This window comes from Oryzias latipes, chromosome 20 (assembly GCF_002234675.1).
Source record: "Oryzias latipes chromosome 20, ASM223467v1".
Classification (NCBI taxonomy): domain Eukaryota; kingdom Metazoa; phylum Chordata; class Actinopteri; order Beloniformes; family Adrianichthyidae; genus Oryzias; species Oryzias latipes.
Genome location: NC_019878.2, coordinates 16,123,957 through 16,140,726, shown reverse-complemented (window position 1 = coordinate 16,140,726; position 16,770 = coordinate 16,123,957). Strand labels below are relative to the sequence as shown.

General features: G+C 36.0%; 1 protein-coding gene across 1 annotated transcript in view; it reads right to left on the bottom strand.

The window, feature by feature from the left end:
• The window catches only part of stau2 (staufen double-stranded RNA binding protein 2), a 101,934-nt gene that overhangs the window by 60,307 nt on the left and 24,857 nt on the right, over nucleotides 1-16,770 (bottom strand). The window contains exons 6-8 of the mRNA XM_004081251.4: nucleotides 14,429-14,588; nucleotides 9,933-10,040; nucleotides 305-517 (exon numbers count right to left, since the gene is read on the bottom strand). Coding sequence (XP_004081299.3) covers nucleotides 305-517; nucleotides 9,933-10,040; nucleotides 14,429-14,588 — 481 coding nt within the window. The remainder of the gene's footprint in view (nucleotides 1-304; nucleotides 518-9,932; nucleotides 10,041-14,428; nucleotides 14,589-16,770) is intronic.

Below are 16,770 nucleotides of genomic sequence, written 5' to 3'. Positions count from 1 at the left end.
TTAACTAATATTTAACTTTTTTTCAAATAAAAATCCATAAAAGTATATTCAAATATTTGTAAGGATAGTAACTAAATGCATGTATTTTGCTGTTTAAATTTAAATTTTCACATAAAATCAACAACCTGAGAAAAAAAGCAACCAAATTAATTGAAAAAAATAGAGAAAAATCCAAATAAAAGGTTTTGTATTTGATCTTAAGTATGAAAAATAGAAAAACAAAGTATAATAGGGTAATAGATTTAAAATATATTTTACAAAATGTATCATCTTTCAGACTCTCTCCCAGACAAAACTGAAGCACCTTCAGGATAGTTTTGGTGCGCTTCTTGTAGTGGGTCTTAGGTTTCTCCACAGTGGGTATGAAGGGAAGCTTCTTTAACTCCTGCAGGATGGACAGAGCAGCACGCTTCTTGGACAGCTTCTTGCTGTTGCCCTCGCCCTCAGCAGAGAACTCCCCAACGGTGACGCGAGTAAGAAAGCTTTTCATGTGTGGGGGGCCGCTCTCTTTTAACACCTGCAGTGATGTCAGAACAACCAGGTGAAGAACAGCGTTAAAAGGTGCAAAAGACAGAAAACAAGCGTGTCAGTATGTGTGAGAGCTTTTGTTGAGCAGCGAGCAGCTCTGTCAGGTCTTGGAAAACATCTGCTCTTTACGTTCACATCTATCCACCCATAAGAGTGTGTTATGCACATACAAAGCACAACACACTGAAAAAATAATGAGACACACACACACATGAAGAGTAACATGTTCTTAGATGACGGTCTCTGGTGATGAAGGCTTGGTTTCCTTCCTCTAGCCTCTGGTCACCTGGGAAACCTAAAACAAACACCGGCTGGTGTTAGGTCATGCTTCTGCAATCACATCTACTTCCTGTGAAGTCCAAGAACATAGTGTGTGATTGTGTGTGTAGCAGGTGGGCTCCTCTCTAACCTTAGCAAAAGAAAAAAAAAAAGAGAGAGAGAAAGAAATGGAATTTGGTTAGCTACACATATATGTATATGTACCCATGGTTAGATGGTGTGTGGGTTTGGGTTCAGCCTCAAGCTTGATGGCTTTTCCTGAGCTTCGCCCGTCACCCTTCCACACTCCCCAGCTCTCCTTTTTGTGAAAAAAATCAGCAGCAATCTACAAACAATTAATTTGAACCAAGCAACCAATGACGAAAAGATTTAAGTGATAAGTGCAAGCTTGAGAATTCCTGTTGTTTTACACGTCAGCACCAACTTCTAAGTCTTTAACAAGGAAAACAGAGGAACAAGTGAACCGTTTCCCTTCTGTCTGACAAAAAGCTAAGAATGACAGCAGGTTTGCTGCATGCCAGTTAAATATTAGGGACAAAAACTATGTCATTACAAAATGTTTACACAATGGTGAAATTGACAAAAAAATGATGAATGAAAACACATTTTTACACTTATTTCTACATTTGAAGACAGTATCAATACAAGATGTTTTCTGTTTTCCATTTTGAGAGCCACAACAGATGAGAAACCTTCAACAAATGGGTGAAACGATTATTTAAACCAATGTTGTTGTAAAGACTGGAAGAGATTTACATTCCTTTTCGACAGTGCATAATGTCACTTAACGACAGAGGAAATCTGGAACAATTTGAGTGTGTTGAATGCAAGTGCAACCATCAGCTGGACACCAGGGGTCTGCAGCCGCTCAGATGGCACTGCATCAGGAGCAGCCATTCATCAGGGTGAGGTAGTACAACAGAGAGGATTTTGGGAAACTTTTGTTGCGTTTACTGACTACATTTAGCTCAGAAACAACCAGGGAATCATCCAGATGGGTTTACTTATGTACATTTAAGAAGAAATCATCAACTGTACACGAGAACTGGACTGAGTGACCCCCCATCCCCCATCTCAGGTTCCAAACAGGAAGGTATAAAAAAGCCAAAATCCCATTGACTTCTATTGTGAAATAATCAGCTATTAGTCAGTTATTATATTTGTCAGAATACCCATTCCAGCTCTGTTACCCTTTTATTTATTTTCTTTCCAATCCTTACTTCTTTTTCATGATTTCTTTTTCTGCAGTGCAAGTTATTCATGTTATAAACTAGCCAATCAGAGGCCTCAATAGCAGTATGTGGTCCCACATAATCTTCTAAATATTTAATTAACAGATTCTCCCGAGTGATACGCAGACCTGGGAAAAGATAAGCTTACTACCGATTGCCGAGAGTGGTTACCTTAGAAATGCGGACTCAGACCGGCTCAAATCACTGCTTACTGAGGATTTCTGGGTATAACATGGCGACGTACACGTCGCAAAAAAATGACGACTGAATTGACATAATTTCCTTGGAACCAGAAGTGAGTAATTTTCTATGGGTAAAGTCACATTCACTCAGTCCAGTTCTCATAGACAATCAATTAAAGAAATGTAACACCCACTATCAGAAAGATTACTCTAAATGCTCAGGAATAAACCTTTAAAAGTCTTGATCTGTGATGCATAGGATGCAAGGATGTATTGGTATATAACATTCCAAAAATATATATAGATATATATTTATATATATATAAAATATAGCCCTAATCTTAAGAATCTACCAAAACAAACGAGTTCATTGTTTTTTTTTTAGTTAATCTAAAAAAACAACATTTATTTTTTACCACTGAAATACTGGAAAAAATACATTTTAGAAATGGAATTCTGATTTCAATTCTCACAACTTTTGTCCTACTTTATCCCAATTCACTTTTATTGAAATAGTTCTTCAAAAATTATTCCTAAATTGATTCAAAGGTGATATTCTTTCTTAGTCAGCAGTGTCAAAAAGTACACAAAGTGTTTTTCGAGAAGTTTTCAAAAACTAGAAGCTGACTTTACTCCAACCCTGGGGATCAGCTTTGGTCTTGCTCATCACTAGAAAAAGGAAATGTGACATGACAGTTTCTTGTACATGGCGGTGTTCTGTGAGACTGTACATCGTTCTGGACTTTGGAAAATGTGCCAAAAGCGTACAGTGATGACACTGCACATCACTGGCTGATGACAGCTAAGATTATGTCAATTGTAAAAGGAACTAGTGACAAACTAGATCAAATAAAAAGCAGACAGCAGTGTCCAATAAAGAACAAAAGGAAGAGCCAGAAAAAAAGTCAACTGGAGCTTATCTTTGTTTTTTTTGTCCATCCCTGAGAACATGTGTCCAGCTTGATGTGGACGGTGACGGAGACCAAGACATAGTCTTTGTTCAAGCAGTGAATGGATTTGCACAAAAGCTCATTTTCCAAACAGAAACACAGAGGAAAAATAAACACTTCTTTAAGTTTTAGGAAAATGAAGTGTCCTGGTGGGTAAGTGGCTGAGACACATACCATGTGATCGTGCTATTCCCAGTTTGATTTTGTTACATGTCATTGTTTAGTTGTCAGGCAACGAGGAGAGACTCCAGGAAGTTACTGGTCCCAGCCAAGAAATAGTTTGGCACGGAAATCTTCATAAAGAGCTAATTGTAGACAGTACTCTGGTGTTAGCTTAGAAAACTTGACATTAAGCTAAATATTAACCTTTTTTTAAAGACTTCTATTCAAGTTTTTGTGACGAAAAATCAACCACAGCTAGCTAGCAAACTCAAAAAGTGCAATGATAATTAGTCTTTGGTCACAGCAAAAAGAATTTGATAATCTTTCCACTTAATCACCAGAACCATGAAATATGAAATATTGTCAAATGTTGTTAGTCAGGAAATCAGCAACGCCTCATTATTTAGTTACTCATCTCAGAACTTTATAAACATTTATTTTCATAAATTATCTTCTTTACACTGACAAATTATCAACAGAAACTATCTGCAATCTTTGAAAGCATATTGAAAGAAAGAAACATGGATACAATGTGTATTTCTGAGCACAATATGTCACATATTTTGGCCCAGATGGCGGCAGACAAGAAGCAGTCAGTCTTTTGGCAGACATCAAGGGATCTGCGCCACACTGATGAGATTTCAGAACTCCAGTTCAAAGACACACACAACTGCACACACTTACATTCACACAAACACCAAAAACACACCTGTCTAACACCTAAAGACGGGGAGATCGGGTTATGCACAAGAAACCTACTGTAATTCAATGTAGAATTTTTCTTTTCTTCCTTCAATCCCCTTCTCCTAACCTCTTCTTTTTAATATGTGGGAGGCCTTCTCCTCAGCGTCTCATAGAGACATTAATACCCTTAGCAGTCTGGAGATCGGTGCATGCGAGAACTCAGGTACTCAAGAGGAGGAGGCTGTGGGAGCAGGGTAGGACAATGGTGGGGACTTGTAAAGGAAAGAAAGCCCCTTTTGTGGCAACCGGTGGACAAACAAGCCCTGAGGGAAACAGCTTCTTGTAAGATGGGTGGTTCTTGGCCCGGACCCTCTTCTCTTATGTCCTCCTTGGAAAGGGAGCCCCCGATCCAACACACAAGCTGTGATTTATAGATTGGCTCCTCTTTGATGCTGACATCTGTTTGATATTGCCCGACAGGAGGATTAAATGAGCCAACTGGCTCTCGGTGTGGCGGCGACCCTCATCATTGCAGCGGGATAGGAAAGCAGACACTTTAGTGACTCATGGGTAATTTTATGCACAAGTGAGAGCGGGGAGAATGTTATGTAAAAACACAGTTGCTGTAAAAGACTTTCACCTGGACCATGGTCATTCAGGATTCAAGCAGGATGCACCGACGCATAAATATAGCATGATGACATGTTGCATGAAGGAGAATGAAGATCCTGATGAAGAATTGGGATCGGCATGAGGGTGTAATACCTTTTCCCTGCTTCTTATCTTCATATGCGGTACTCTCAGTTGCTAGAGTTGAAGGAATTCCACTAAGAGTCACGTTGACCTCCCTGTCTTTCCAAAATAAGACGGAGAACAAACATTCTTGAGTTCCAAAGAAGACTAAACAATACAAATTTTCTATGGAGACATTTTTTTTTGTCTCGACAGGTTTCTTTCAGAAAAAAAGATAAAATATTTACTGTTTATATTTTTATTTTATTTTCTATGGATTTACACTTCCCTCTCCAACCCACCATAGCTATTCATTCTTTCAACTTCTTTGATGTCTGATCTGTGCATTCTGCTGTTTTATTCCCCTGCAAGACTTGTTGGGTGAGTTAACACTTAGCCAGGTTAATATACCAAGTAACCGTTACTTAGCTTCCAACGCAAACAAGTTAGACATAATTTACGATAATGTAAAGGAGGCTAACTTCACAACAACAATTAACCTAATCACAGCCTAGTTAAACAAATATCAGCCTTGCTTCAACCACTACAAGTCATTATTGGAAATGTAATTTAACATCATGACTCTAAAACAGTGACAACACTTGAGTTAAAGGACTGGCTTCAGATCAATCATACACACTCCAAAAGGTCACGCGGTTAATTCAATCTATCTTTTTTATTAATTAGTCAAACATTTGTGCACTGTTTCCTGAGCAGAATCGGAATACTGACCATTATTTGACACATGCTTTCCGAATTGAATTAAAACAACCGTCCATGTGTGACCTATTGATGAGCATTTTTGTTTTCTTGTTTGCAAAGGTGGCAGTCATTTAACCAACATCTTGTAAGTCTTTTTCCACCCTAACAACTAGTGGTGATAGTGGGGGTCTGATTATCAGGTGCATCGATTACCATCCATAAAGAATTCTGAATCATTTTTTGGAATTTTAAATAATCAAGGGCCGAAAAATTATTAGAGAAAGGAATTAAGCTGAACTTAAATTTGAAGCACATTTTTGTTGTCTGACATTATTGAAGAGCACACAAACATGGCTGACTTTGTAGACCTTGTGATCAAACTAGACGTGTTTTTCTTTAAAGCTCATGTTTGGACACAGTTTGTTTTTTTCAATGTCAACGGTCAGTGACACTGTGTGTAAGTTGTGTCATACCAAAAGTATTTAGGGAACACACACAACAAGTAAGCATAATCATATAGCACACGTCTGTCTTTATCTGGAGGAGGAGGAGAAAAGAAATTGCCCGGGTGCTCCTAGCATGAGTACAGCTTCAACAAGTTCTACATCTGCAAGTACTTCTAACAGTCTAAAGGACTATTATGAATGCCATGAGGATAACTCCACTGTCGTCAAAAAATCTACAAGAGGACCTGGCTGCAGACATCAGTGCCCTCGTCTGGAACCAAAAGTCCCCTCATATTGCAAAAAGAAAAAAATCCACAACTTTATTTTAACTAGCGACCCTAGGTGTCACAGATGATGTCAGGGGCCATCTTGTCTGGTCCCCTTTCCAAAGCTAAACAAATAAAGTCAATCTGAGCCTGTATAGCGAAGGTTTTGCAGCCATATTCTGTGGTGGATATTTTTTGTTCTTAATAAAGGTTAAACAAATATATTGATGTCATCATTAATTACAAATGCACTTTGATGGAGAAAAGAAAGTAATATAGGTCTAGTAGTGAAGAGAAAGCATTTCTTTAAAATGCATACATTCAGGATTAATTATAATAGTTTCATAATCAAATTATTGCCTCCTGAATAGTAACTGACTCAAGTCGTGAGCTACCACTACCAAACACTTTTTTTCTCCACAGCCAAATAAGCATGTGATTTTTGACCTTACCTAAGATCAACTAGCGATCTGCTGGTTACAAATCCACAGATCGGCTCTAAATTTATTATGGATGTCACTTGTGACATCCTATAGTACATCTGGTTTATGATGTACTTTACGCTTAACACATAAGGTTAGAATAAAATAAGGAATTGGGAAAAGTAATATCCAGTTATCTTTGGATATTCTGATCTTGAATGATGCATGGTTTATTGTGTCAAGAAAAATCTAGTCATTATCAGATTTATTTTAATTATTTCCCCTTGTTTTTGGATCATAAAACTGTTGTCACAGGAATGGCAGAAATAATCTGCAAAATTGACTAAAATACTAACAGACGACAGAGATGTTAATAGATTAAAAAAAAAAGAAAAAGGAATGTGAGAGAAACATGGGGAAAGTTTTGATTTACTGCTCATCAGACCACAGCGATGAACAGCTGCTTCCAGGCTGACACTGAGCAGAAGGGAGACTGTTTGGTCTGCGGCTGTGGTCTGCTTTAAAAAAACACTATCCCGGCTTCCAAATCCGAGGCACTGGAAATGAAAGGTGTAACTGCTGACAGTGACAAAGACATGACAGATAATTAATCACATCAACACAGATTTAGCTGGCTGGTGTTATTAATTGGAGTTCCAGGAAGAATAGCAGTGCCATGCTCTACTGAACAAATCTGTTTTTGAACAAAGAAAGGGAAAGGGGTGTAAAAGGGAGGACTGGGCAGCTTTCCACATACCTTTTCCAATGTTGTGTAAACTCTTATCAACAAGTAAAGTCAACACAGTGGGAATACTTCACTTCCAAGCATGTTTCTAGTTCCTTTCTTCTCAACTTCTGCTGTCTATTTCCAATGTATCTATATCAAAGTGACCCATGTGTGATCTTTAGGAATGGTGGAGGTGGAGGGAACAAACTCTGTGGAGGAAGGGAGGTGTAAACGGACCATCTCTTGTTTTTGGTACCTTGTTGAGAAGACGAAGGGCGGTAGATGGGAAAACGAATATTAGAGGAGTCAACTGAAAAACATTAGGAGCCAAGAATAATAGAAAAAAAATGGTTATATGAGGACACAGTGGGATACATTACTGTATTTTTGAAAAGTTACCCTCAGTAGTTTGAATAGTCGGAAAAGCAGGAATGAAAATGTTTTTCAGTTGGGAGTTTTTCCTTACCGCGAAGGGGGGTCTAAGGGCAGGGATGCCAGTATAGCTTAGTCAGTTTGTTAGTTCATTTTAGTATTTTTCTATTGAACTCTTTGTATTCGTGATCCTTTTGATTTCATGTTTTACTTCGAAGCCCATCGAGACGACTGTTGTCGTGATTTTGGGCTATACAAATAAAATTGAATTGAAAAATTGAATTGAATTGAAAAAGACATTTTAAAAGGTTTTGTGAAAAATAGAACAGTTAAAAAAGGTTCTGTGCACAACTGCAGTACTTCTAATGGTCACTTGGAGCTGACCCCAGTTTAAACAGAACACAACAAACAGATTGCTTTGACAGAAAAAAAGTGTACAGCTGTACATATTAATATTCCAAAGCTTTACTAATTCAGAATATAAACTGATGATTGAGGCTTCATAGAGCAAAATAACTAAACTCTTGAATATTCTTCATTTAAAGTAAGTTCAAGAGCTGCCTTTGGGGTACGGCTGAATTTTAATAATTCTTGTCTAAGAATGTTCAGCTGAAGGAACTTCTGAGCTAAAGTCATCCAGTGAAGTTCATATTTTGTTAGCTTTTTGTCTGCTTTATAATAAATGAAACACTATGGTGGCTCAGAGCGTCTGTTTAGAAAATAAACCGAGTCAGCGCTTTTTCCATTCCCCTCCTTCATAAACAAATTCAAGTGTATTACAGAGATTTGGGGCATATTCAGATTAGTAATTTCCAGTAGGCACTGAGCGATCAAAGAACCTACACCTTCATTTGGAGGAGGAACAAGAAACCAGCTTGGATATTGTTCTTTATTTAGTGATGACTTGCTGCACCTTTTCATGCATCACATCTGCCTAAGAGACATTTTTTTTAACATTCTTAACACGCTCTTCCTTGGATTCCTTATTAAGGCTTTTTTGTTTGTCTACATTACTCCTGTAGTCCATCTGTTTTTTCACCATCAGAGAAACACACCAGGATTCCGGTTGTCAAGCAGGCCGAAACCCATTTTATGGCCAACCAGGTCTCATAACTTGCTCAGTTTGTATCAGAGCTTTTAACCATATAAAGAGGATTATTGTTCAGAAATCAGTTCAAGTTCAGCTCAAACTACTCTGTTGTATATGCAACAACTTGATGCATCAGTCTTTTGTGTCTCTTTGAAAATACTCATTCCTAAATCTAATTTAAAGACAGATATTCACCATGCAAACCTGATTAAAAATGTGTTTGGAAATGTAGTATTAGAAACTTATTCCAATATGACTGACGTTTAGAGAAAGAAGAACTAATACTGCAGCATAATTTAACCCTTTAACACCAGCTAAATAACTCACGCTCTTTGACATATTGTAACTCTTAGATCTTTTACACAATCAACGTGATTCAGCTGATTCTGATGCTGAGAAAAGAGGCTTTTCATATCAGCTTTGCACCAATATGCAACACATTATGAACTTAGAGTATTGCCTAACAGCGCAAACCCGCTTTTATACAAAACAGAACCAGCCAATTTACATTGACTGACACTTCACTACTATGAAGTTTTCTCCGCTTCAGGATTTGTTGCAATTATGTTAATTGTGTAGAAAATTAAGAGTTACAATAGTCGAAACAATGTCAACACTGGAGCTCAAGCTCCGATGTTAAAGGGTTGAGAAACACATTTCCTTGTGTTTGATTTCCTAATGTAGTTTTCTGTACAAACTGTCCTTTAAGCTTTGTCAGCTCTAGTTTCAAGTCTCAGCTACTGTGCAGCTTCAGTACAATCTTTCCTCTTTGCACTTTTTTTTTTTGCTGCAACAGACATCTCTTTTTTTAACACGTGTCTGTTGTTGGCCAGTGGGAAACATTAAATACAATGGAAAGTTCTGGATAAAAATACACCAACTTTTTCAACTTTATGTTGGCCCACTGAGTATTTGAATTTAACATTCCTCCCATCAGAAATAGCTTTGAAGTCTAAACAAATAATGTAAATCTAAAAATACTATCGGTGCTCCATGATAGGATTTTAAATTTACCACATGCGTTTTCCTTGTTAGTCATCGCTTCTTGAATGACTTATTCCACAACAATAACTTGTACCAGCACCAGTAACAATAACATTGAATAGATTGACATAGTAACATTTTTTGCGTCACTTCACAGCTCTCTTGTGTTCTTACCTCAAAATTGACAGACAAGTTCCTTTTAAGGGCGATCTCATAGACTAAGCTGATCTCTGATTTACTCGCATCGGTTCCTTCTTCTGCCTCCAATTTTTCTTCTGGGCTCTGGAAAAAAAATCCATTACAAATTGTTTATTATACAAAAAAATAAAAATAAATTGCTTATTTGACCTTAATAGTAATGTCTACTGAGATGTATGTGTTTGAGGATTTAAGAAAAGTTTTTTTTCCTTTGGTGTTAATAGAAAGTATGTGTTTCTTACATAAGAAATCTAGTAAAATGATAAATGACGTATACTTGTATAGGCCTTTCTACCTTCCTCAAAGGCACAAAGCACTTTACAGTCACAGTTCCATTCACCCATTCAAACACACAATCACATTCTGCTGTTGAACCCTGGCACCAACCGTCCACCAGAGACAAAGTGGGGTTTAGTGTCTTGCCCAAGGACGTTTCAACATATGGGAAGGCAAGGTGGGAATTGAACCTGCAATCTTATGATTAGAGGTCGACCGCCAGTAATAAAAAATCTCTTAATTCCAGTCAACAGAAAAATAAATTTTCCACTTTTAAATTAATCTGCATTTTTGGAGTACTAAGACAAAACATTGCAGTGCTGACTGATAGTTGGACTTTTAATTCAGACTCCATAGTTAACGGGAAAGACAGTTAAAATGTAGGCTAAATGGTATCAAGAGTTACAGCAACAATGGAACCCACCAGAATGCCATTTTATGCAACCTTTAACTGTAAATATAGATGGAAAATGTACATAGTAATTAGTACTGACAATAATAATATTATTCACATATCCAAAAGGATTATGTGACAAAACCAACAAGTTTTGATTATTTGCTCCTTGATTTCTACAGCATTACTAATTTCTTATCTTAATCTAGTGGTTTTGTGTTATAATCTGAATAGCTCTGGGTTACCCCCATGACACGGCGCCGACACCTTTACTACGTCTCTGTGTAATCTAATACAACCCATGATTAAAGCTGAACAACGGCATTGATCTGTTTTCAAAGGAGGCAGTATTTTTTGACACAGACTCATAGCCTAATCTGATAAAAGATATGAATGTATGACAGAAAATTCTAAGGAAACCTTTTAGACAATTATGTTGTAATATTTTCATTCTTTGCTATGCAACATCACGCTGTTGTGTGAATCTTTTCTGTATTACAGAAAAAGTTAACATTAAAACTTTTTATTTTTATTTTAAAAAGGGCAAAATCACCCCTAAAAAATGACATCTTACTAACTGTTAGTGTTAAAAAATAAAGAATGAGAATTGGTCAGGTGATCCTAGGATCTTATACAATCGAAGCCATTTTCAAAACAACAGTCTATCATCGTCATAGAGTCAAACTATAAGCCTCTGGGTGCAAATTCAGGGCTAAAAACTCCCTCAAACGTAGGATGTATCAGTCTTGTATCTGTTAAATCCATTTGAATAGTAAGTTATAATTCTGTATTTGGTTATAGCTGATACAAGAGCCAAAATGGCAAAATGTAGCTCTCATCTATTAAGTTCCTATTATTAAATTTTTATTTAATAATATTGCAACTGTATTTTGAAGACAGTTGCAATTACTTGCAAGCATGTGTGATGCGAATCGTGAGTTCAAAACAATTTCAAAACTTTTGGAAAAATATATTTGTTACTTATTTCCAAAAAGTAATAGAAGACATACTAGAACTAAAGACCTTCATCCTTTCGAGGATGGTACATGACAATTGCTCCTGTTTTGGTGGTAAGATTTTGGAGAAAAGCTACCCTAAACTGGTTTTTGAATGAAACTAGATATATAAAAGGTAGTTACTCTAAAGAAGAAGGTAAAGACCAGTATCATGCTCATAGGGTGAAATTTTACAGAAAAAGCAAAAAGCACAGACAAAAATGGCTCCATGTGGGAAGATTCAATGTAAAAAAGCTGTGCTAGAAAATAAAAACTTTACTTTCATTTACCCAAACAACTTTGTATCAAATTTTTCCAGCAGAAAATCTTACAATTTACTTGTTTATTATGAAGAACAAAACTTGGTGAACATTGAGTGGTATATTTCAAGGCATCAGCAACCTCTAAATCCTCTGGAAAGGTTGCTCAGTCCTTTCTGAATTTAACCTTAATTGCCTGGTTTCCAGTCAAATATATAGACTTTTGTAAAGCCTTGGGTTTCAATGTTGTCTGTCTTGTGTATACACAATCTAATTACAGCACCACTCATTTACTAGTAGTCTAATTTAAAAAGAAAGATTTGACAGCGCATGGTGAAAATAAAAACCTCTAAGCGGAGTTTGTTCCCATACACATCGGAACACACGCACAAATACACTCGTGCTGAGACAGAATCACAAGCTTACAGTGCAGACACAATGCATCTCAATTTGTAAATCAAAGCTCAGAAGCAAGAGCAAACAAAGAGTTCATTTATAGTGAGCGACGCCACAAGACAGCAAGGCAGGCAAATGAGAAGAGCTGAAGCGTCTTAAATAACCATTAAGGATGCCAGGCACTGAGGACAAAGAGTCGTTTGATTTGGGATGGGAAATAATAACTTATATATTCAGTAAACTTAAGTTATCGGGTCAGTATGAGCATGTCCAAACATATGATGTTGGGGAAAAGACTATTTGTTTTGTTACTGTGGTAAGGAAAAGAACACAATGATAAATTTGAAGTCAAAATCTTGTTTTTATCAAAATCAGACTGACTTCTATAGATAACATGGTGATGAATTAAAACATGAATTTGTTTGGAATCTCAACTGGACCTTTAGTAGAACCTAATGGGTGGTATTTACCAGCCAATCAAAAACTTTCATGCAGTCTGATGTGTTATGCCCTCAGTCATGTTGCTAGGCGACAATGATGCACGGCTGAGAAGCCCATCTTTTTAGGCAAGAATAGTTCAAAAATACCCTAAATACCGTAAATAAGAAAATCTCAGACATCGTTTTTTAGTATTTTGTTGGTATTTTTAGGTTTATAATGAATCTGTATAAAGCATTACTAAAATGTTAAATCAGTATAGTACCTACAATGGTTGTGCTGTTTAATGCTTGACTTGTGTGAAATAAAAAAAATGACTTGAAATAAAAAAGATATTGATGCATTTTCAAAATTGCAAATTCTTTTAACTTTGCATCATAAACTCTGTTAGTATTTACTGTAAATGTATAAAAATGTTTGTTTCTTTAAAATATTGCGATGTTTACTCTTACTTATTATTCTTTAGTTATTATTACGTCCTATTTTTTGTCCTCAATCTCTACTATCCCACAAATATAATTTAAATCATGTTTAGTCTCAAATACTAAAAGGGGTTTATACAAATAAACACCTCGTGTGTGCAAAGCTACAAAACCCCATTGTAAATTGTACATTAATTATGTACATTATTGTACATAATTGTACATTACAAATTGAAAAAATTTGTAATGTTTTTTTACAGTTTACATGTTTTGCAGACCGCATGTTTTTTACACTTTTGCAGCTGTATTTATTTAATATTTAATATTTATTTCTTTCTTTAATAAGAATCTCATTTTTGATAATAATTTTTCATAATAATTTTAGTAATATTTTTAATTATCTAATATAAATGTCATTTGTGAAGTCCTTTATTGATGTTATATTATATAGATTATTTCTGAATGTCGTGTTGCTGCCACAGAAATGAAATTTCCCCATTGTGGGATTAATAAAGTCATCTATCTATCTATCTAACAGTAAAATCTGTCCAACACAAGAAGCTTCAGGACAAGAAAAACAAAAATTCTCTTTGCTTAAAAAAAGCTCTTGTAAAATACATTTCTTTATTTTATTTTGGGCTATAGGTCTGCTAATAAATAAAATGGATTATTAAATGAAGTCAAGACTTTATACATTGGAATTTAATTATGTCAAGAAAATGGTTGGTTAAAATGAGCTGAAAAGACTGTCGTCTTCATTTTTAACAATTTTTGGACCTATGTGGGAAAAGTTTTTAAAATTTCCCCTTAAATTAGGGAAAAGAACACGTATCAACCTTTTGCTGTATCAAAATTTAACAGCTGCCTGTTCAGTATAAAAGAAAAAATGAAGGGAAAAGGACAAAAACAGGAGGTCAAAAGAAACTCTGAGGGAGCGAACAGAGTTGCTGGAGCACTGGGAGCAATGCATACCTACACAAAATAGAAATTAGGTATGCGGTTCTAGTTTTAGAGTTCTCTTTGACACTTTTATTGCAGCTCATGTAGCAAACCTACAAAATTAATCCAAAACACATGTAAGCATAATACAGTATTAAATCAATTTGTAATAGTACAACTCTGAGTAGCAACAAAAATGTAAGTAGAATGCAACTTTCACAAGCTGGTTTACCAGGGTGAGACAGACCTTGTTTGAAGTTTTTATGGATGTGAAGTGCAATGAAGTAAATATGTCCATGTTATACCTTAGCTGGTGCTCTGTGGGACTGAAAGCCTCTGTGTTTGTGTTTACCTGTGGTGGCCGTTCAGGGATGGGTTCGTTGCGCAAGGCTTGAAGGGCTTTCATGGCAGCGTTATGTCTTGCTGCTTGCCGGGTCCGACCCTCACCAATAAACTCATGACTTCCCACAGAGAGCTGAACGTAGAAGATCTTAGGAATGGGATAATGGTACCTGTAACAAACAAAACAATAGAGACTGCGTATAAAGATAATGACAAAGAAGTACTTTAAACAATTAAATGTTCCAATGAACTATTGATTCGCTTCAATCAACAACCAGCATCGGGTGAAGATGATCAGTTGGATGCACCGGGCTCTAGTTCACTGAACGTTGATCTTTCAGAGAAGACACTGAAGCTGATAGCAGCAAAAATAAATAGATACATAAAACCAAATGACTTAAATGACTTTATACCAAAGACAGTCCAGGAGTGGGTGGTTTCCAATGTTCATCCTTAAAGCAGGGCTGCTGGGAAGTAAAGCTCTGCTTGCTTTAACACAACTTTAAAAAACTGATTTGCCTCGCAAAAACTGCTTCACAGCTCTCTCACCACTACATAGGTATGATAAGCAAGTTTTGCATTTTATGCATTTAGTAATTTTGTATTTTTATTAGTTCACAAGATTAAAAAACAATTATCTTTATTGCATATACGAAATCAATGCGTATAAATCCGTTACATATTTTTGTATAATTAAGTTGATAACTTTGGATACATTTCGGATTTCTTTATTTGTTAGACGTAGGTTTAAATATGACAAAAAATGAGTGAAAATATTTATATTCTAAAATTAATCCTTGATTTTTATACAAAAGTATTATAGTAGAATATTACATAAAAGTTTAACTACTTAACTCTATGACCAAAGCTTTGAGTGAGCATCAGTCATTAGTTGTAAGGCCAGTCCTTTTGTTAAGTTTATGAAGCCACCACTTTAGAGTTGCATATACTGCTGAGGTTTCTGGTAAAAACTGCATTTTCTATGAAGGAAACTCCTGGAAAAGGGGTTAGTGATAGTTACAAATGAAAAAACGGATTTTAAGTGGGAGAATTTGTGCGAAAGATAGCTGCAGAACTCCTGAAGCTGCAAATGGAAAAAGGAATGTGGCTTAAAGTGCAAAACAATATGGACAAAGATGCACACCCCACTGCAGATACATTCTTTTCAAGTGTGTTGCAATAAACACCAAAGTTCATTTTGACTTAGAAATAATCCCAATTTAAAATAACTACATGCTGCTATCAAACTATGGCATTTCAAAGTCAAATTATTTTAACATTTTTGGTAGAAAAAGAAAAAGAAAAGTTCTAAAATGTCAACCAAATGATGACTATTTTAGAAATTTTACCTTGAACTCACCATTTTTATCAGATTTAAAAACATTAAAAAAAACACAGATAGAAGAGGAGCTAACATTATGAGCCAAGTTATAAATTCCCTTAGTTTACACCGCTCTCAAATGAAAGGCCCACCACTTCATCTGGGTCAATTACTACACAATAGACTGTTGAGAAACTACTTGAGTAATGTTTTGCTATTGAATCCACGTTCAGGGATGCACAACAAAGCACAGGAACATATATTTTGTCCTCTTTCTTTTTGCTTCAAACATAGATTATACTCGCTTTCATTGGGCCGTGACAGAGTGGGACTAAACTGTCACCCAGTAGATTTAGAGGTCTGCATGTGCGATACCTCCCCCGTGGGTCAGTATGAGAAGGGCTGAGAATGTCTGCCTGACTCAGAAAACGCAAGAGCAACAGTGGGAAAACTAATAAGAAAAGCCAGAAATCCAAAGTTTTTAATATCGGTCACCCTGTCGGCTTTGATCTCTGTCAATACACATTCACAAAGGCATTCAGCCTCCACAGGAAGTCCACATAAGAGAGGAGCACTCACTAAGATTTATAGAAATGTGTCTCATCATGGAGTCTTTTTCTTAAAAAAGTATTTAGTTTTCATGTTTGGCACTAGCTATTAGAAAACCTGGAGTAATACAGAGTTAACTTCATTCACACCAGCAAAACAGAAATGAACATTTGTGAAAATGTGTCTGGTTTTAACATTTCTTATCATGGTCAAGTTATAACTATGTGATGTTTCTTGGAGTTTGAAGGATCAATTTAGAAAACGGTAAATCTAATATAATGAGCGCTTTTTAAGAGCCTACAAACATCTATATCTTATATGTTTTATTTTATTTGAAAACAAAATGCATCAGATGTTGTAGAGAAAAAGGGACTTGAAAACAGCATTTGACTACAGTTACCATAATTCATTCTGAGGAGCGTGAATGTTAGTTCCAAATGTAACCAATCCATTACCGCCTTCACTCAGTGAGAGAACATAAC